General features: G+C 35.9%; 3 protein-coding genes across 8 annotated transcripts; all 3 read right to left on the reverse strand.

Annotated features, from left to right (window-relative positions):
- Positions 1–282: 282 nt before the first annotated feature.
- On the reverse strand, positions 283–1742 carry LOC148694242 (uncharacterized). Of its 2 annotated transcripts, XM_088700249.1 has the most exons (3): positions 1534–1742; positions 1289–1378; positions 283–1083 (listed from the first exon to the last, which is right to left on the reverse strand). In XM_088700249.1, the coding sequence occupies exons 2-3, from the start codon at positions 1370–1372 to the stop codon at positions 691–693; spliced, it is 477 nt and encodes a 158-aa protein (XP_088556375.1). In that variant the 5' UTR covers positions 1373–1378; positions 1534–1742; the 3' UTR covers positions 283–690. The 2 variants fall into 2 exon arrangements, with proteins under 2 accessions (XP_088556375.1, XP_088556374.1); XM_088700248.1 differs by lacking the exon at positions 1534–1742 and having other exon boundaries at positions 1289–1525.
- Positions 1743–4230: 2488 nt separating this feature from the next.
- On the reverse strand, positions 4231–8259 carry LOC137739234 (ubiquitin-conjugating enzyme E2 34). The gene is made up of 10 exons (XM_068478786.2): positions 8025–8259; positions 7477–7608; positions 7040–7094; positions 6408–6446; positions 6181–6244; positions 5980–6041; positions 5860–5899; positions 5689–5716; positions 5245–5336; positions 4231–4785 (listed from the first exon to the last, which is right to left on the reverse strand). The coding sequence occupies exons 2-10, from the start codon at positions 7531–7533 to the stop codon at positions 4509–4511; spliced, it is 714 nt and encodes a 237-aa protein (XP_068334887.2). The 5' UTR covers positions 7534–7608; positions 8025–8259; the 3' UTR covers positions 4231–4508.
- A 4825-nt stretch (positions 8260–13084) lies between these two features.
- On the reverse strand, positions 13085–19089 carry PUM23 (pumilio 23). 5 transcript variants are annotated; one of them, XM_068479358.2, is made up of 11 exons: positions 18936–19089; positions 18430–18706; positions 17969–18332; positions 17472–17771; positions 16496–16663; positions 16024–16167; positions 15635–15754; positions 15032–15217; positions 14481–14629; positions 14156–14338; positions 13085–13874 (listed from the first exon to the last, which is right to left on the reverse strand). In XM_068479358.2, exons 2-11 carry the CDS (start codon positions 18591–18593, stop codon positions 13445–13447), a joined length of 2208 nt encoding a protein of 735 aa, XP_068335459.2. In that variant the 5' UTR covers positions 18594–18706; positions 18936–19089; the 3' UTR covers positions 13085–13444. The 5 variants fall into 5 exon arrangements, with proteins under 5 accessions (XP_068335459.2, XP_088556255.1, XP_088556254.1 ...); XM_088700129.1 differs by having other exon boundaries at positions 16496–16659; positions 17468–17771; positions 18936–19068; XM_088700128.1 differs by having other exon boundaries at positions 18430–18703; positions 18936–19062.
- Positions 19090–20753: the final 1664 nt, after the last annotated feature.

A 20753-nucleotide genomic window follows, 5' to 3' on the forward strand; every position in this document is an offset into this window, starting at 1 on the left:
TGATCTCAGCCATTCCATCTCTTTTAGCAGAAGCAGAATACATGAAGCTTTCCTGGGAAAGTGTAGTACTAACTTTTTCTTTTAACTATAATTTGGCTTCCCTGCATATAAATTATGAGGACGCAGTTGAAGATTGAGTGAAATAGAACATAAAAAATGTAGTCCAGAGCGAGAGAAACTTATTTGTCACCGGGTGCCTATTCCCTTGTGCCTATCTCTCTCCTGACCTCAAATGACACATGACATGAGGCGAGAGATAAGCACAAGGTGCGAGAGCAAAACTCATCAAATGTCACTTCTTAATTGCAATTCCTTTTATTACTTACAAACCCTAAGAGAAGGCTATATCGACTTGGTTGTCAAGCAATTTAAGTTCAATTTTACAGCATACTCAGAAATGAAACACGATAACAGTACACCTAAAGAACAATTTCTCAGCATCCTTTTCCATCCCCAGATGATTCGAAGCAACCAAGACGGCTTGAATTCCCGGCTTTCTTCCATTCGATGATCCAACTGCATTCCCATCACAGCCAATGCACGATCCATAAATTCATTGTACTTCATGAAAATTTTCGGGTTAGACTAGGATCTTCTTGCCACCACAGTTCCATGAATCAGTTCAAATCCTTCATGGAGCAGAAAGGTTAATAATTTCAATTATCTATTCCCCAACTACTTCATGAAAATTTATGTCACCAAATAGACTGGCCCATAAGTTTTTCCAACTTGAGGGCTTCCATTCTTGTTGATGCACATATAAGGCATTGCATTGTCTGCTCTCTTTGTGGGGTTGAAAAGACTGGCAATAGGCCCCGACATTTGACGCCGGTGCTTGCCATCGGTAGCCTTGTCGGTGCCATACACCGGACCGGAAACATTAGTCCTCTTCGTATTAGAAACATGAGATGTGGTTGCTGGTTTTGTAGTAGTTTTGTTCAGTTTCTCTCCTTTCAACCATGGAAATAGTAACTTTTTCCATGATTTCTTCTTCTTTTCTTGTCCCAATCTTCTCTCTCCACCTTCTTCTGATGATGCCTGGACGTCTCCCTCTACTGAATAGTGTTTGGCTTCTTCCAAAAACTGATTGAATTTAAAAATTAAAACCAGATGAAATTAGCTAATAGAATATTTTTTTGCATGACTACAAAATTGTTTTCCAGCACGAAGGTGACAAAAGATTATAGTGGTTTATATGTCCTTTAAAAGAAAGAATGCCCAAAATATTATAATCGTCTTCAACATTACGAGACTCAACGCTTCAGCGTTAACTAATTAATAACCTAACCTGATAAAAGTCGGTATGAGGATCAAATCCGTTGCTATGATCATGATCCATCTCATATTTTGGATGCACAGGAGATATCTTCATGCACGTCTAAATTAAGGAAAAACAAGAAGATGGTTAGAAAGCGTTTACTCTTGCAGCCGAAGTCTTGAGTTGGAATCTCCCTTCCCAAATATCGCTTTGCATAATTTTTTTTATATTATAAAGATAAGAAAATGAAATGAAATTCTTAGCTACTTCTCTACCTTTCAGTTGAAGAAGAGCAATCAATCAAGCAGAAAGCTCTGGAACTAAATTATAGTGGTCCATTTCTACTAGCCATTGATCAAAAAAGGCAAAAGCCAACCACCCTTTTACAGAAAAACCCACATCAAAATATTTCTAGTTTAAAAAAAACCCACAAAAATCTGAAACGGTGGTTGGAATGGCAGTGTTCATACTTGAGAAAGCAGCACAGAGTGCAATGAGCAAAAGATACTTAAAACGGCTCACTTGACAAGTCAAACGTATGAAACGGAAAATCACTTGAAGGGCAAAGTTAAGCTGGAAACATTAATTAGTGGTAACCACTGTTTATTGACTTCTACAGTGCTCCTAATCGATGGTCCCCTGTCATCACAAAATTAAGAGTAATGCCAGGGAAACTAATGACTTGTTTATATGTGCTTTTAAAATAATTGAAAGAGTTTTTAAATAAAATGTTTTTGGGTTCCATTAAATAAAATGTAGACAAAATTTTGTAATCTAAATGACATGAAAGTTGATCATTGAATTTTGCCTTAAGCATTGATAAATGTGCTAATTCCTCTTGCTGACACATTATTTAGTTTGCAAATTTTATATATAAATAGTCTCCCCAGCATTACTCCCTTTAATCAATTCTCAACCCCTTCAAGTGGTGTATTGCCTTGTAGTTAGCGCATTCCTCTTCAATCAACTGCGTTCCGAGTTCAAACATTTCTCCTCCATTAGTTTAGATTATGAAAGTAATATCAGTTGTAATAAAAAAATAAAAAAAAAACTGTCAAAAAATTAAGGGTTAAGGACGCATGACTACCAAACTTTAGGGGTGACTCCAAATTGGTCATAACCTTTTAAAACATTCCAAAAAACTACCTAATGTTTTAAAAGTTAGACATATGTTAGGTTACAAACGTCAAGTGACTACGCTATCAGTGTTAAGTGATAATGACATTAATGTTAAATGATAAACATGGACAAAAATGAAGTTGATTTTCGCCGATCCTTATCTTTGGAGCTCAAAATCCTTGAATCGTGACATTTAGCAAAAAAAAAAAAAAAAAAAAAACACTAAATTTGCTTGGCCAAAAAGGGTCGATTTGGGAATTCAAATCTTCACATATGACTTGAGAGTTCAAATCTATTTCAATATTTATTCACATCATCATTTAACGCTAGTGATCTAATAAATGTTTATTTTTTAAAATGTTGAGTAGTTATTTGGAATATTTAAAAAGCCTAAGACTAATTATTGTTTAGTACAACGATATATTTTATACTAAGGGAAGAGAGGAGTTTAACTTAATCACACAATGAGAAACCTAATTTTTTACGAAATCACTTACAAATTAAGAAAAATACTATCAAATCAAACAGTAGTATTAATTGACTAATTTTGAATGGCCCTTAAAAATTAAGGGCAGTGAAAGATACATTTTGTCATGTGGACTGGGTCATGAACGAGTGCCGACGAATGCGGAGCATGTTTTGGCGGGTTTGAGGATTTCTTTTGGACGGTGGATTGTCTGTCTTTCCATTTCCATACTTTTCCTATGCCTTATATTTGTGTGATAATAGTTAAACCACGTCAATATCTTATATTCCTATTACTTTTTGTTTTATTATTTTTATAAAAAATTAATATAAAATATTGACATGACTTAATCGTGACCACACATCACAGGAAAACATAAGAAGAGTACGGATATGGAAGGCAGACAATCCACCTGCTTGCTTTTGGGCAAAAGTTTTAAAGGGAAAAGGTAAAGTCTGTTTCTCCTTCTTCCTCCATTTCTGGCGTCAATCAGAACATAACCAATTAAAAAGCAAGATAGAGAGAAAAAGAAACTTGCTTCACTATACAATGACGTTTTATCGAGTTTATTATAAATTTATTATTTTTACATCGATGTGAGTTGAACTTGAAATATTTTCAAGTCAAGTAAAGACAGGATGTCACTATATTAATAGGTCAAGATGACAATTTATTGTATTGTTTATAATATTTCGACTTATTATGGCTGACTTATTGTGTTATTCATGTTCACTTGTAATGAGATGTCTTAAATTAGATTTTCATGTATAATGAGTTCAGTATCAAAATATTATGACTGACCTATTGTGCGGCTTTACCAAAATTCCTCAGCCCTTAATGTAATTTATATTGTTCTGTTAAACTTTTGTGCCAAAAATCCTATATGCTTCCCCGTTTTCCATCTCGCGGAGAAACTACCAAAAGGTTGGGGTTGACAACAACCTCCTTACTCTTCATCTTTTCCTTCTCCTCTCAAGTAATTACATGCATGGTCCTGCCCTTTCACTGCTTATGGCTGCCGGATTCTGAGGTCACGACGTTTATTCTCTGCGTCTTTCGCCATTTTCCGGTGTTTTTCACCGTATTTTGCACTTGCAACCTTATCCATCCTACCACCCTTCTTTTGTGAAGACCCGAATTTTGAAAAGTGTATATACTTACTGTATGTGTATTTTGATTTTCATAAATTATCATATATTAACTTCTCATATAGGTTTGTAAATATATTTGCATGCCTGGGAACCTCCATACGTGCATTACTTAGAACTTCAGTTCATTATCCTATCATTTTCTAAGCTGTGCATGTCCAAAGTAAACCGAAATCCGAACCGGAAACTTGTGCGTGCAAGGGAGGGTTATATTGTGCGTGATTGCAGGCGAGAGAGAGTAGCAACCAAAAGACCAAACAGAAACTCCACTCAAGTCGAAATAACACAACGAGCAGTGTCATGTTTGAACACTAGCAGGCAAACGAGGACCAAACATTGACATAGAAGGAAAAACATCGGCCACGAGAGTCGACTGACCTTAGCATCAACCTCCTATACAAAATTATATTAGATACAGAGACAAAACCTAAATCGAGTATTTGGAACAAGTACCTCGACTCGCAACAGCTTTTATGTCCACGGACCCAAATAAATTTTCTACTTGGGATGTACGATATCAAAGTTGAAGTAGAGGCAGCGCCATTACAACACCGAAGACGGAAATCAGCAAAACCATCATCCAGGTTGGGACTGACTGCCTTTTCTTTTTTCGCGCCTCGGCATCTACTCTTTTTATACCTCCTGTTGAATCATCAACCTTTTCCAACAAGGGCCTCAAATTTCCTTGAGATGGATCGGATGACACATGCTCTGGAGTAAGCTGCTCGGAAAGCTGCTGCTGCTGCTGGTTATACTTCTCCACATACTCGGGGAACATTTTCCGGAATGTTGCACTGTTTCAATATAAAATTGTCAGACAGCACGATAAAGATTGAAACTTACGTAGAAAACCAGAAACGAGCCAAAGGGGGAGTAATCCACACAGGGGACCCCTAATCAGGAATACCGTTGATGGAAATGAAAGGGCAGGGTGTCTGAACAGTTTTTTTCCTCGAAAAAAAATCCAATGGGGTCTATTGGAATGATATATAAATTCTACTAAAAAATCAGCTGTCTGAGCAAACTGATTTGACGCCTAGTACTCTCAACTCACCTAATTCAAGCAAATTTTGAACAGATACAAGCAACACAATTGGCAATTGGAATTGGTTAATGCAAATGCAGATGAATGGAAGAAGAGCATGGGCCACTCAACCACAACCATATTCAAACATTAAGTTACTTTAGCCCTCGGTGTGGCTTAAATAATCTAAAATAGAGGAAACAAGCTGTGGATGACCCAGTGAACTTACTTCTTAGAGTTAAATGCAAGAGAAGCTTTTGCCAGACGTTTCTTCTCAGCAACAGTAGTGTTCACACTGCCGGTAGTAGGACTGGTGTCCATCTACGTGAGAAAATATGTATTGAAGCATTAGAGATGTTTCAAAAGTAACAAAAGGATGTGACATTTCCAACCAAAGGAATAGAGTTTGAAAAAAATTAAATAAACCATGTTCAACATAAAATGATTTGCCTGAACTACTGAACACAGCAGCAGGGATACAAATCAGCACATCTCATTATACAAAAGATACGGCTGCCTGTACTTCCAAACAAGTTAAGATTCATTAAGCAACCTATTCGTTAGGAGAATCTGATATAACATTATAAAAACAGTTCGCAGTAGAAAATAAAATTGCAAAAAGAAACCAAAGTGAAAGAGAAATCAGCATGTCAAAGGGCCAAAATGGACTCACCATGAATGAAAGTAGCCCCGTGAGTATGCTGCATATTTGAAGAACGGATGTTAGTAAAATTACAACTTACCACAAGTATTATAAGTAATAGGGAATTGCTAACAAAGAGAAAGCGTAGAAAAACAATTAACATAACAAAACAAGTTCTTAATTAACCCAGATGTGTCTAACCTTGACACGGACCACATTGGATTCCAACTTTCAGGATGAACTGCAAATGAACCACATGAAGTTAGTTACTGAAAAACACACAAGAAATATTCTCTTTAAAAAGAAATTCACAAAACTTACAATCACTCATGGATAAACAAATTTTCTTCTGAGTCATGAATCTTCCATTTGGAGTAGTCATGCTACAGACAGCATGGAAAGAGTAAGTAGCAATTAGAATCAACAAAGTAATTTATGAAGTAAACAATTGCATGACGAAATATGTCATAAATATTTGCAAATAACTTTTCTGGAGAAGTTTGGCATCCAAAAAGTAGATACCTGATTCCTGGTGGTTTAAATGGGTACTCTGGAGGAAACTTGATCTTTCCGTAGTAATATCCACCTACAATGAGTAGAGAAAATTAAAAAAATAGGCAAGCATTGAAATCAAACCCAGATAATCATAAGAACAGTGCAAAAAATGACTAATTTATCATATAGATTATTTATGCTAAGAACACAATACACGTATCAAAATACAATGGCAGTCGGGGGAAAAGACAAACCTGCAAAAGGTGTTCCTTCACTTCCCTCCAGCACGTAGTCTGAAGCATCAGATATAAACAATAAGCAAAAATATCCTCAACTAAAGAGAAATAATTTACAGTATCATATAGATAACCCTGCCGACGCAGTTAGAAATAATGTAGAAGCAAAGGACCATGCAAAGGAGTATTCTGCACTTCCGGAAATGACAAGACAACTATGAGTATGGTGGCACATTAACATCCCATGGTGATAGTCACTCATGGACTCAGCATAATCAATAAAAAAATAAAATACCTAACAATATGAAAACTGTGTTTGGCAAGCTATTTATATGTTTCTAAAAGAAACTGTTTGAGAACTATTATGGAGTGTCTAACCTACAGAGTTCCTTACGACAATTCCCTTATTTCACAATGTTAACAACAAAACCGTTGTTTCATGCCTCGTCCCAATTTCACTAAAATTTGCAAATTGATGTAAAATTAACCTATACCACTGCTCTAGCATACAATGCTCGTTCAACTATCGAAAAGACCAAAAACTCTCACACAACATAAAAATTATAGGGCGGACAAACCACATTGAATAAGTACCTAGATAGCCAAACAAATATATTCAAATTTAAAGGATCAGATGCAAATAAACTTACGCCATTCAAGAATATCGTTTGGGTGAGGACAAGCCACAATATGAGAAACTGGTTCCTACGCACAGAAAATAAAACTATTAACACCATCCAGAGTAAAATAATAAAGTTCCAAGATAGCAAAAAGGAGACATCATTTATTTAACTAGCGCACATATATTTGCCACAGTTATCAAATTTAGCAAGAATAACCACATTAATCAATCTTTTCATGAATACAACAGGACATCGAGAGAAGCCAAAGCCCTTAACACAATAAGACCCAAAAACTACCCACATACTGACATTGGAATGAAACATCAAACTTTGTAAACTAGTCAAACAAACCAGATAGAACCACAAAGAACACATGAAAGAGAACAAAAGATAACATTCAGGGTGCAAGAACCGCCTACAAACGGATGCCAAAAACAAGTTCCGATGAACAAAAGAAGTCATACTTTGCAGAGTGCTCTATATTCTTTCTGGAGGCGCTTGATACATGATTTCTCCGCCATCTCACGAAAAACGTAATAAATAAAGCACTATTCAGTACTTAGCTCCTTTGGTTCCAAATAATTATTACCAGTCCTCTGATAAAATAGATGAAAGTAACACAGATAGTTAGATTCTTGTAAAACAATCAAAATATTACATATTAAATTAACAATGTATTAAATTAGAACAATTGCCAGAAAGAAGAACACATAAAAAATTACTAAATTAGTTAAATCAACAAGTTTGTTAATTCACCCAATGTAGGGTTTTAAACAAAAATCCCAACAAAAATTCACCAACTTCAATTGCAATCTCATCCTCTGTTAGTAATTACACGAACAACAAACCTAACCCTAATTTCAACTGCCAAACTTTAAACCTTCAAATTGAACCAAAAAAAAATTATGCATTTAAAATTCGAAAAAGTGAAATTAAAAATTAAAAACAGATAAGCACGATACGATTGAAGAACACAGATCGGAATCAGAAATTATAAAATTCTGGGGCAAACCTGAGGAGATCGGCGATTGGGGGATAAGCAGGAGACCTCGATCGCACATCCAATGACAATTGCTGCTTGTGTTTACGAATTGCAGCTGAGAGCCCACCTACGACGTCGTATCCAGCGAGTATCAATTTAAACGGTGTTTATGAAGTCGTTATTTGTTGAGTCAGTCCCCGCAGTCACATCTCCCACCCGATCAGTTCAATTGACTACTATACCCTGGTATTCTCCTATTGCGAATGAGGTCGGCTACTCGGTTGGTTGCTTTTTAAGGGTAGTTTTGTAAAACCAGATGTGATGCGCTTGGTACTTTTTTTTATCAAATGTTAAAAAATAACAATAAATTGCAGGTACAAAAAAGTTTGAGAATATTCAAAAACATATAAATTATATAAATTTTTAAATTATATTTCGAATTTTCTGAAATTACTTTAATTCTAAAAATTTCAAAATTAAAAAATGTGATGTGATCCGGTTCGACTTCGAGATTATAGAACGAAAATTAAAAACGTTATTTTTAATACTATCGGTCCGAAAATCACCCCTAATTTTATACATTTGTCATATCTTATTAACCTACTTGATTTTGTTAATTCTCATTTATTTTGTGAGCACTTATTTTGTTTTATTGTTTTGGCTTATTTTTAGTTACGTCCCTTGCTTGATTGGTCCAAAAATCACCCCTGCTTGATTGGAGGCTCATATGACATTTGGGTTTCGAGACTTAGTTGGTCTTGCATGTGATTTTTGGGCCTTGGATACCAAAATACAAACGTGCCAAATTCTTCCGAAACTAATCTCTACCACGAGTAAAAATAGATTAATGCTAAGGAGACCAAGTTTTTAAAACCAAATTAGGTGTCCCAAATAAGAAACAAACACGTTAATCGACATTTAATTAATAATCCAACTATCTAAACCATATCATTTAGATCCTCTCCGGATCTCCTCACTGGGGATCCGAGGAATCAATTAATACCAACCGTTCATTAAAGATCGTGCGGCCACAATTGAATGCTTTTTATATTTTCAAAGGTAAAGAAACCTCATTTTGCATGAAAAATATATATATAAAAAAAAAAAAATTGTGGCCGCACGATCTTTGATGACGGATGTTATTAATTGATCATCGGGATCCCTAGTGACGGGACCCGGAGATGCTCTAATTCCTAGTTTACAAATTTGGTTTAAAAAATTTGGTCTATCTAGCATTATTTCCTAAAAATATCCAAAATTCTTCAAAACTTAAAATTTCCTCCAACTCTTACTCCAAAAAAATTTCATTATGAGAACTAACAAATATGAGACAAAATCCAAACAAAACTCGAACATAATTGTAAAATACGAGCCAAGAGTGGAAATTAGCATTTTACCAAAGTCTCGAACATCAAACTCTACGTTATGACAAATGCAGAATGAACAAGTATTGCCTTAAAAAACAACCAAAAGGATTTTGTATACAAACTCTAAACTCCCAAAATCATTCCTCCCGTCGAGATCTTCAAATATCAAATTTCGCCGATGACATAAAAAAAAAACTCCATTTGTTTTTAGTTTACCATATGAAGATCAATTAAATTAGAAATTATTTAACCGCTTGATTAATGTCAAAATTTATGTGTTTAATTAAATAACATGATTCATCTATTTATTAATAATTGCTAAATAATTTTGAATTTAGTTGATTTTAAGCATAATTGATTTATAAATTGTGACTTAGAAAACAATTCAAATCATTATGCAACATTGCTATCAATTCATATAAGAAAAAATCAAAATAAAAAGACAAAAGCCAGTAGTTTGGCCGCAAGATCCAAGAGCTTATCAAAGAGTACAAAAAAGGTGCCAGCTTTTCATGGTTTTGAACTCTGCTTTTATAAGTGTCAGCCATGCATAGCTCAAGAAGGTGCAGACTGGGACACTCCAATCCCACGGCTTTGGGTGTGTGGCACCAACTACTTCACTCTTCAGTCAGCTTATATATCATATTGTTTCCACACTTTTGAGAGAGATTTCAGTGTAATTACAACATAAAATAATATATTAATGATCATGTAATGTATCATTTTATGTTTTGATTACGTTGATAAATCTCTACACATTAGATCCACCACTGTCCCAGTTCCAGTACCACTGCCTTATCACTAATAACATATAATAACCACCCTTTTAGCTTCCCAAAACACCATTAATATTATTATTAATATTAAAATCACGTGCCCCATCACCTCACCAACATTGCCAATTACAAATACATCACCAATTCATCATCCCTTCACACCAAAATCTGCACGTGCATCGGTCAAAGTTTGAGCACATGATCCCACTGATATCAGATCCCAATTTAGATATTTTTTTCTCTTCTTACACTCATTTTTAATCATATTCGGTATTTTCGTATTATTTATTCAATCTGATAGTCATAAATAAAAAAGGATGCGTGATAGTTCTCTGTTTTTTGTTTCAAAACAAAATTTGGTATAAATCAAACATTTGTCATCCCAGCTAACGATAAGCTTCTTCAGAGTACCCATCTTCACTCACTCTAAAAGCTATCAAAAATATGAAGAGGTGGTCTAGAATTCTGGCTGCTTTGGCCCTTGCAATTTCCATGATATTTTCAACATGGCCTAATATTGCAACAGCAGAAGCACGGCCGTTGGCTTCTGCTTCTGCAGCAGCATCAAAAACAGCATTTTCAACTTTATCACAGGTTCTTAAAGATTTGGAGGCAGACAAGAAGAACCCAAATAAGCAAATAGGCTCAAGCTTTAGAAGGATTCCTCCAAGCACTTCAAATCCCACCCAGAACAGGTAAAGTAAAACTACTTTCTACTGCTTTCAGCTTTTTAATCTCTCTCTCTCTCTCTGACCTCGATTGCCATGTTTTTGTTTGCCAGGTATAATCCACCATGAAATTGTTGAAAGAGGCTCATTCATTTTTAGACGACTTGTAATGCAAGTACAATTTTGCTACCTGAGGTTTTGTTACCTCTAATTTTGGCTGTAGATTTCTAGTCTTCTTTTAATGTATATATAGGATGAGATCTTTATATCTATTGATGCAAAAAGGGAGTATGTTTTCTCCTCAAACTTAATTTAGTTTGTATCAGGGGCATAGAGTAGATGATCGGTTTAGGTTAGTACTAGCCTATGTGGTTAATCAAATCGATTATCTTGGCAATAATTTTAACGAGCGTGACTGCGCATACTCACCTGTCTTATTTTCTCACCACATTATATTGACTTGAGTTTTGTTTCCTATCTTTTAGTTATGAAGCCGGCGAAAAATATAACAGTTGGATCGGTATAGCAACATTCGTTTTTATTAATAATCCAAGCAAATTGGGGGAAATACACAGTATTGCTCATCTTCATCCAAATCAGTATCAGACTACCAGTATAGTAAGCTTCCCATCAACTGTTCCATCTCCACGTTATCATGTTGTGGATAGAAAGAAACCACTACCTAGTGACTCACTAACAACACTGTTATCACGTGCCTCATCACATGTGCCCTGTTGAAAGTATATCAAAGTTCTAGCCAAAAGTGCACAGCTCACGGTTTCTGTGACACAGAGTTTAGCACATGATCCGTTTATTATATCAGATCCAAATATTTTTCCTATTTTTGCAACAGGAATTTAGGTCTAAAACAACGGCTAGATAGGCATCATAATCGTCAAGAGTTAACTTTTCTTTGTTTCTTTTGGGTGAGAACAAACTAATAAGAAATCTTGACTTTGTAACCAAGTCACGTAATGAGTGAGGGCGAGATAAGAGTGCACGGAGGCTACCACGGATTCTCTCCGGGTCTAAACTTCTAACTGCTCTTGCACTGTCATGACACTATCAGCCAGCCCTAAAAGATTTACATGCAACTACAAAGACAGCAAATCTACTATGCTCACTGTATAAGATGTACTGGAGTTCTTAGCCGTTATATCTTGGCAGCAAACAGCTGCTATAACTATTCTTCAACACCTCTTGACGAAAATGTGAAGTTTAGTCGATCAGCATTATATTTTTGTAGTGCCACTAACAGTTTCTTACAATTTATTCAATCACATGTCCATCAACGAGTGACCGGCCCAAAAGCCTCCGACTCCCTTCCGGTTTTGAGCAAGTGGAATTGGGTAGGAAACAGGAAATCTCAAGTGCATAATAGAAATACCACAAGATCCATGAGCTTTTAGAAAGACAGATTGAAAGCTTTGGAGTGGTATTTTCAATGAGCTTAACACATTGCCAGCTATGAGTAGGTAAGATCCAACACTTCCTAGTCACTAATACGTAATTAACACTATGATTAACAAACAGATTAAGCACATGTGCAGGTCACTGTTGCTACTTGCATCACGTAAAATATATAGTTTAGCACATGATCCCCCTGTTATCATATCCATATTGTTTGAAGCTGGTACTTAGGTATAAATCAAAGGACTACGCATCATTGACTTCATACTAATCGTCATTCCTCGATCCAAGAAAGGCGCCGGAGAGGAAATGAAGGCCTGGTGTAGAGCTCTGATTGCTCCGGCTCTGGCTTTCGCTGTGATACTAGCAGCCCGGTCTAATGGAGCAACTGCGGATGCTCATTCCCTGAGTTCCGTTGCATCAGTCACGGCTTCATCATCACAAGCTCTCAGAGATTTGCAGACAACCATAAAGACACTATAAAGCAGGCTGGCTCGTCCTTACTATGGGATCAGTACCGGAAACCGCCCATTCACGGCGATCCATAAGATAGCCAAGAGGAGGAAATGCAGAACCTAAATAAACAGAACCCAACACGATCTAGTTTCTATTGGGAAGCGGGATACGTAGCTTTTGTTAGAGCTATATCCCGCTTCCCATGCTGCAACTGCATGTGGTACAATTTGTAATGCAATTACAACTTTGATATCTAAGGTTCACAACTCTGGCTATTGGAAATAAAAGGTAACTTTAACAAAAAGCTCCCGGTACTGTTCACTTTAACGAAAAACCACATTTTTACACTAAAAAGTCAATTATGATACTATTCACTTTACCCTTTATTTTGTCCTTATCGTTAAAACTCAGGGTTTTGAAACCTTTTTCATTAATTTTCCTATAAAATTACTCATAGTTTTCTTGGATGTAGACACGGAACAATGCCATTCTGTTACAACTTTGACAACCTCCACTTGAACAGGAAATAGAACAAAACAAAACTCAAAATTTTGCTCTCATACATGCAACTTTCCGATTCAGTTATAACCTATGCTCCGGTTCAAACATCACAAGACTATGCGCAAAATAAAAATCTACTTATCGTAGAAAATTTTCCTCTCCTTCGAAGATTTTTCCAGGGTAGTGTTTCTCTGCATCTCCAATTGGGTTACATCCTCTGCAGCGCTGAACAAAAGTTACAAAACACAAAGAGAAGCAGATGATCCACTACATCATGCTTTAGACTTCTTAGAGGATTTTGATTCAACATCCTCTCTGTGCCGTTTCTTCTCTTTCTTGGAAGTGGATTTGGATGCTCCCTCATCTGTGACTATTTTCTTCGACTTGCTTTTCTTTCCTTTAGAAACATTCTCGGCTGCTGAAAACTTTCCAAACTTCTTGCTGTTCCGTTCTGTTTTCTTTGGTTTGTGTTTGATGCCTGATGTACTCAGAAATGGTGCAGGAGATTCCTGCAGATGTGCAATCTCTTCACTCATTTGCTTTACTTTATTCGGTCGCGATGTGTTCTTAAAATCGTCTGAAAGAAAGCTGCCGCTCTTTGATGGCTTGGTCTCACTAGAGCCAAATGTAGAAATAAATTCATTGACAGTTGATTGTTTCGATTCTTGCCTGGACCTCCACTGATCAGGTCTAGCAGCAAATCTGTCAATTACAAAAGGGTTAACTACATATACAGCAAAAATTCAACTCCCAACAAATAATGCTACAACATTGTATGCCAAACGACAAACAATTAGCATTTCCAATTATGTGTGTGGGGAATTGTGGGGCAGAAGCTACCCAGCATGTGGTAATTACTTGAATTATTTCAGATACAAGTGCAAGCTTTACTTAACAGAGAGAGGATTTGACACACATCTTGACTAACATCGAAGCACATTCAAAACTTGATATTCTGAAATAGAACATGGCAAATAGCTTACCCATCAACATCTAGTTTCCGCATGAGATGAGGGCCATGCTTCTTGTTCCAAAGCTCATTTTGCACAGCTACCAACTCAGTTACTATGGCCTCTCTCAGTGAGATGTTACCCGCAGTAAAACACTTTTCAACAGTAAAAGAGCCTGATGATTGCAATGAAAGCTCTCCAAAATGTCCACGAAGCCTTCAAAGTATGCAACAGAAGATCAAATTGAATCAAGCTTAATAGCTTGGAACCATAAGACAAATATAGGGGCATCATGATACATACATACATACACAAACTATGTAAGCAAGCAATCTATAAATTAAGTTATGGGGCATACTTCATGATTAACCGGCGCTTCAGTTTTGCAGAAGCATCAGAACTTAGAAAAGCTTCAATTACATGAGCACCTTTGGAATCTTTAGCAATTTCAAGTATGTTATCAGCATTGAGGCACGTAATGCTTGTAATAAAAGGATGTATGAATTCCTGCATGGTGAAATGCATTAGACAATAGATCAGTGTAAAGAAATACAAGATTTCAATGCAAGAACAGTGGCATCTATCATAATTGCACAATTTTATTTCTTGAATGTCCTAATTAGAATATATGAGTATATGCATACGAGGACCAAGGTCCGTAGATATTCATTTATGGAGACTGAATTTTACAGACAAAAGGCAGCCATGATTTTCTTTGAAACAATAATGGAGAGAGTCAAAGCGCAACAATGGAAATGCTGTAACTCTTTATTTCAACGATCTTAAAATGGGCATCACAATATGCTAAAAGTATACCGGTCAACTTATGGCTACTAACTATATATGGAAGCACCCAATACTATAGTTGGGAGCTCTGATTTGAGTAAAACTATGAGAAAGGTTACATACATTTTGAAATTGAAAAACTCTTTGGAGAATCAAAGAACCCATGACATGCATTCTACCACCGGCTGGCCAATTCCAGTTGGACTTATCTTCACAGTAGAAGTAGCTGTCAATAAACAGTAATCGGGGAACAATGCATGTAGAGTCTTCATTGCTTGAATGTACCGCAGTAGCAAGGGCCTCACAACACTGTCAAACGAGTAATGGAAACATAGCTATATGATTAGAATGAATATCTAGACTCACAACCAGAACAAAAGTCTTGTATACAAATAAATACCATACACTATCCATCTACTTTATTCATCAGTAACATTGTAATTGAACTGATTGGCCGGAGAAAACACTATATAATTTGGCAAAGGGGTGTGATATCCACACACCCCTTTTTACTTCTCACACACCCCTAGTTAATTTTTGTACTTTGATCTTCTTCAATTCATCTGATCCAATGGCCGAAAATTAAAAGGGTGTGTGAGAAGTAAAAAAAGGGTGTGTGGATAGCACACCCCTTTGGCAAAATATTTCGAATTCCAAATATATAAAACACTAAGGTGGAAATAAAGAAATCATGTAAAATAGGAATGACACAAATTCGTTATCAACCTTATGCTCATAAGTATGCAGCCTTTGACTTGCAGCAATCAGCGAAGAAATAACTCCTGATTTTCCCGTTTTGAGCAGATCCTTAAATTTCGAACCAAGTTCCTCCCAAATCAACTCCATCTAATGGGCAAATTGACAATAAGGTGTTATGACAAAATGAAGAGTTTTACAAGAAGATATTAGACATGTATTTTTGAGAAACAAATATGCCAAAGTAGCTAAAACAGTAAACAAATTGTGGGAAAAGTAAATGGAAGCGACTAATTTAAAGTAGAACACTTAATAAACAAAAAACCCACAACAGAAATGCTAATACTAGAATAACAGGAGAGGGGAGAAGCGTGATAAGGAGTAAACAACTCAAAAAGTAGCATTGCCACAAAACATACTTGATCTTTACGCCGTGCTTGAGAAATCAAGGCTTGAATAACAAAGTTCCCACAATGATGAGATGAAAGCTCAAATAATGAGTTTCTAAAAACTTTTGTGAACATTTCATTGTACAAGACTTCGGGAGCCACTCCCAAAACAACCTGCATTATTCACAAAATATAATTAAACAAACCAAAGCTACAATCAAGGAGAAAAACATAGCAGAAGATAAATAGATTCGAATGTGAAAGCTACTGTGAAAATATTATTTTAATCCAAGAGTGCCTACAGGGAGTTGAAATGTAACTGTTGGACTACCGTCTCAAAGAAGTTATCATTATAGAAAAGGGTACAAAATTCAAGATAGTACAACCATAAAAACTTGGTCACAGTAGACGATTAATATATGAACATCACAACTTATCCTTCTGCAAAGTTTTGTGCAGGCATAAGTGTTATTAGTGCAAACATTATGAATAGACCGTTTACCTCAATTAAATGGCTAAATGCTGTTTCTTTCATGAGATGTAAAATGCCTCTCACTTTAGTCGTTTGGATGGATTTTCCTTCTAAAATATCTTCCCTAGTACATCCAATAAGAATGGGAATCAATTGCAAAAGCTTTTCTTCATCTCCTGCTAACAACTGCAAAGCTGTCTGCCAAGCAAAAAATAAAAGTTATAGCACAATTCAAGATTGATTCAAACCTTGAACATTATAAAGCGATTAAAGGACAGAGTGTCAAGGATTGTATTAGAAAAAAAAAAAATTCATGCGTAAAATCCTAGGCACACAAAGGGTCAAACATTAGATCATACAGAAGTAATATAAGACACAAATTTCATCCACGAAATAATTACCTCTCATCTGAAAAGAAAATCATGGCCACAAATGCTTAAGTAAAATAGAAAGTGCCCCTTCTCTTTTTATCATGAAATAGGCTTCCATGTCTTAAGACTCATCGGAAGCTAAACAAGTACCACAAATAGAGATTTGGACGCCAATTAAGAAAGATTTTGTAGGGAAACCCGAGTTCAACTAGAGTAGCAAACCTGGAAAGCTCAACTTCAACTAACATCGAACCTCAAGGAGTCAGATGGGTCTCTATTGGGAGAGAGGAAGCGTAATCACGGTGCTCTCCAGAAGCCACAAAAAAGGCGCGAGGAGAAAGCGCCTTAGAGGGAGTGACAGAATGACCCAATGTGTATTAATTCTCTAGCCTCAAACAAAGTGATAAAAAAGGGGAGGCCTTCGCATTCCTAATCCGGTTGACTTATGTAATTGTCAACAATATACAATTAAAATGCTGTTAATATCTTGTTGTTAACTCTATAATACCCTCTAAGTTTAATTTGTTTTACTTTCACTTTTAAAAATTTGGTAATTAAATAACTTAACAGTTATCAATTGACAACTAAAAAGAAAAACTGACTAAAAAATAGTAAGACAGTATATTAGAACATGCCTGCAGAACCAAACTGCTGTACTGATCAACTTGCAGGGTCTGAATGTTGTTTTGGATACACTTGAACATCCCTGAAACAAGAAAGTCAAATAAACGTGGGAATCCCTGTACAGAATGTGGTGTAATATCTGTGTCTGCTCGAGATGCCTTGAAGTTCAATTGCTCTGCAACTGAAGAAGACTTTGTCCCATGAAACTCAGAAGAATCTAATGGTACTCCTTTAAGAAGAGAAAGAAAACTTCGGAGAACATGAGATCCATAGCGATCGTACATCAGATCACCAGGATTCTTTGCAATCACCTGAAAATATACAAGATATATAAAGGGTATTAGGAAGAAAATTAAGAAAAAATAAATAAACATCACAATTTACATATGCCCCGAACATGTAAATTCATTTCAACTGTTTTAAAGTTTTTATGGTTTTAAAATGGTACAGATATAATGGGCAACAAACTACAACATGCTGAACGTTTTGACCTAAAACAACTTGATACCTTGCATATTGCATTTACAGTGTCTTCAATAGCAGAATACGCCTCATCGTCCTCAAGATGCCTAGATAAAGACTTGATGGCAGACTCAGCTACATGAGAACCAGATTGATCCATTGCAATAGAAGGGAAGTCGTTCGCACAGTTTCGAAGGAAACCACAAAGGCTGTCGACATCACAGCCGTCAAGGAGTGTCTGCATAGTATGGCTTATGATATAATGGGTTGCCAGTTCCATTTCTCTCCCCTTAGCTTCCTCAAGGGCATTACCACATACAACTGATCGCTCCTCCATATCATCCCCATTACTCGCGAAAAGGTTATCAATTTCCTTAAAGTAATTCATGGTTTCAGGATCAACCTGTTTCCTACACAACAAGTACTCAAAATCATTAAAATGCCAAACAACTCACAGATTAACCATCATTCTCAAAACCCTCATAAGAGAAACTCGTCATGTATTACCTAACCAATGGTTTTTGTGTCTCCGAATCGCCTTCATGTTTCGAACCCCGCCAGGATCCCTTTCTCCCAACATTGGCATCAAAGGAGGAACTTTGTTTATCATGCCTTCTGCCCGTATCCATTTTCTTTCTACTCCGTTTGTGTGACTTCTCCTCTCCACCCATTCTGCCTCCAATTCGTCTCAACGGCAATGCTTTCGAGTTTCGACCCAAAAGAAACCACAATTAAACCCCCACGGACCAACCCCCCCAGACACACAAATTTCAACAGCCCCCTACTACAAAACAATTCAAATTAACAAATTAAAAACCCCCCACCATGCTCAAAATCCAAATTAAAAATGTCAAAACAATAACAAAATTAGCTAACTTTCTTCTACTAAGATGGTAGATAAAATTAAAATCTAGAAATTACGAAAAGAACATAGAGCTATTGAGTTCAAAAACCCAGAACACAAATTTTAAAATTAAATTTCATCTATGGAAAAAGGGATTAATGAAATTTACTTGCTTTTGTGGAGTTGCAGCTAGACTGCTCTGCTACTGCTTGCTCTGTACACAGAACCTAACTGGAATTCGCACCAAAACAACTATAACGTGTTTGCTCCAACGGCGGGGTTTCGGCCGTTTTAGCCTTTAGGGTTTAATAAGGGTTTAAACCAAGTTTCTTGACCCGACCCGACGATTTTTCAAAGACCGCTTACGAAATTGCGACATGTCGTTCATGGAAGGGTTTGGTCATAAACAGTCAATTATTCTCACGGGCTGGACATCACAAAGATTATTGGGCCTAATGGCCCACTACAAAAGTAAGTTTGAGCTTTTGGTTGCAGTTTTTGTTGTTTTACCATCCTAAACTAGACTCAGGAAATGAAAAAGGGTCTGAATTCAAATGCAGTAGTAGATAAATTCTTATCCAAGACAATCCATCAATTGTAGGCAATTTTGATTATCATTTATTATCGCATACAATATCATAAATAAGAGAGTCTCTTTTTTGGTTGAAAATAACAGCATCTCTAAGGCTATCTTTAACCCTTGGGTTAAAACCTAAATTTTTTATTCAAAAACAATTTTTCTCTTCTAACTCTTCTGGTTTAAATTTTTAGCCCAAGATTATTAAAAAAATCAAATTAAGATAATTTTTTTTTTCTTAATGTAACTTTTAAAATAGAAATTATGTAGATTATCTTAATTTAATTTTATGAACATTATCGCTACCCTACCCAACCAAAGGACGGTTTTCTTTTATATAGAAAGAAAAAAAAGATGATTTTCTTAATTTATTGAAGAGAAATGTTAATGAGACTGTCTCAAAAGTGAAACTCTCCATGAATTTTTCATCAATCCATGTTTTTGTCACAACTCTCGTGCCAACATTATAAAACATTATGCCAAAACTATGGGTTGGCGGAGAGTCCATAGAGTGTCCCATTTTGGGAGTCTCCTTAGTATTTATCTTCATTAATTGGGTAATGTTAGAGAGATCAAATTACTAAGCCAAACTTTGTAAACCAAATGATGTGGATGTTTAACTATGATTGGATTATTACTTAGGTGTTGATTAACGTACTTATTTTCTATTGGTGACACATAATTTAATTTAAAATTTTAGTCTCCCTAGCATTATTGTAATTAAATTGACTAACTGAGATACTATTGAAATTATTTATAAACATATATGTAGAGAATAAAAACATGTGAACTTTTTTGTATTCCTACTTAGTATTCAAGAACATGTGTCCTAATGCCACTTAGTACTACGGTTTAGTGATATTTTTCTTCACTTGTAAGTAAAAGGTCTTAGGTTCGATTCTTGCTAAAGACAAATTTGAACTACATTATTGCTAGCCTACTGTGAGGCTTAGCTAGGCTTGGCAAACGGGTCATATTTGTCGTGTTCGTGTTGTTTTCGTATAACACTTGTTATCTTAATGGGTCAGGTCGTGTCACACCCATTATCTTAACGGGTTCTTAAATGACCTGACTTGTTATGACACGTTAAGAAAAATATTTTTTTTCTAAATTTGCACATACCACATTGCCACATAAATATTACTTCGTAAACTAATTCAAAACAAAATCAATCTTAAATCGAAAACTAATTCGAAGCAAAACTCTATATTTTGAAAGTAATTCGACATAATCAACTATTACCTCGATTAAGGCTCGAGATTCGTTCAATCTAGAGATAGAATCAAAGATCAAACTAGTAGATCGATTGGTGGTAGGTTACTAGGGCGTATGTGATAACAGTAGTGTGGTGGAGGGAGATTGGAGAGGGTGGTCGTGGATTCGTGGATGGCTAGAGTTGAGGTTCAAGAC

Source organism: Pyrus communis, chromosome 9, assembly GCF_041283825.1.
Source record: "Pyrus communis isolate YQ-2024b chromosome 9, ASM4128382v1, whole genome shotgun sequence".
Lineage (NCBI taxonomy): Eukaryota > Viridiplantae > Streptophyta > Magnoliopsida > Rosales > Rosaceae > Pyrus > Pyrus communis.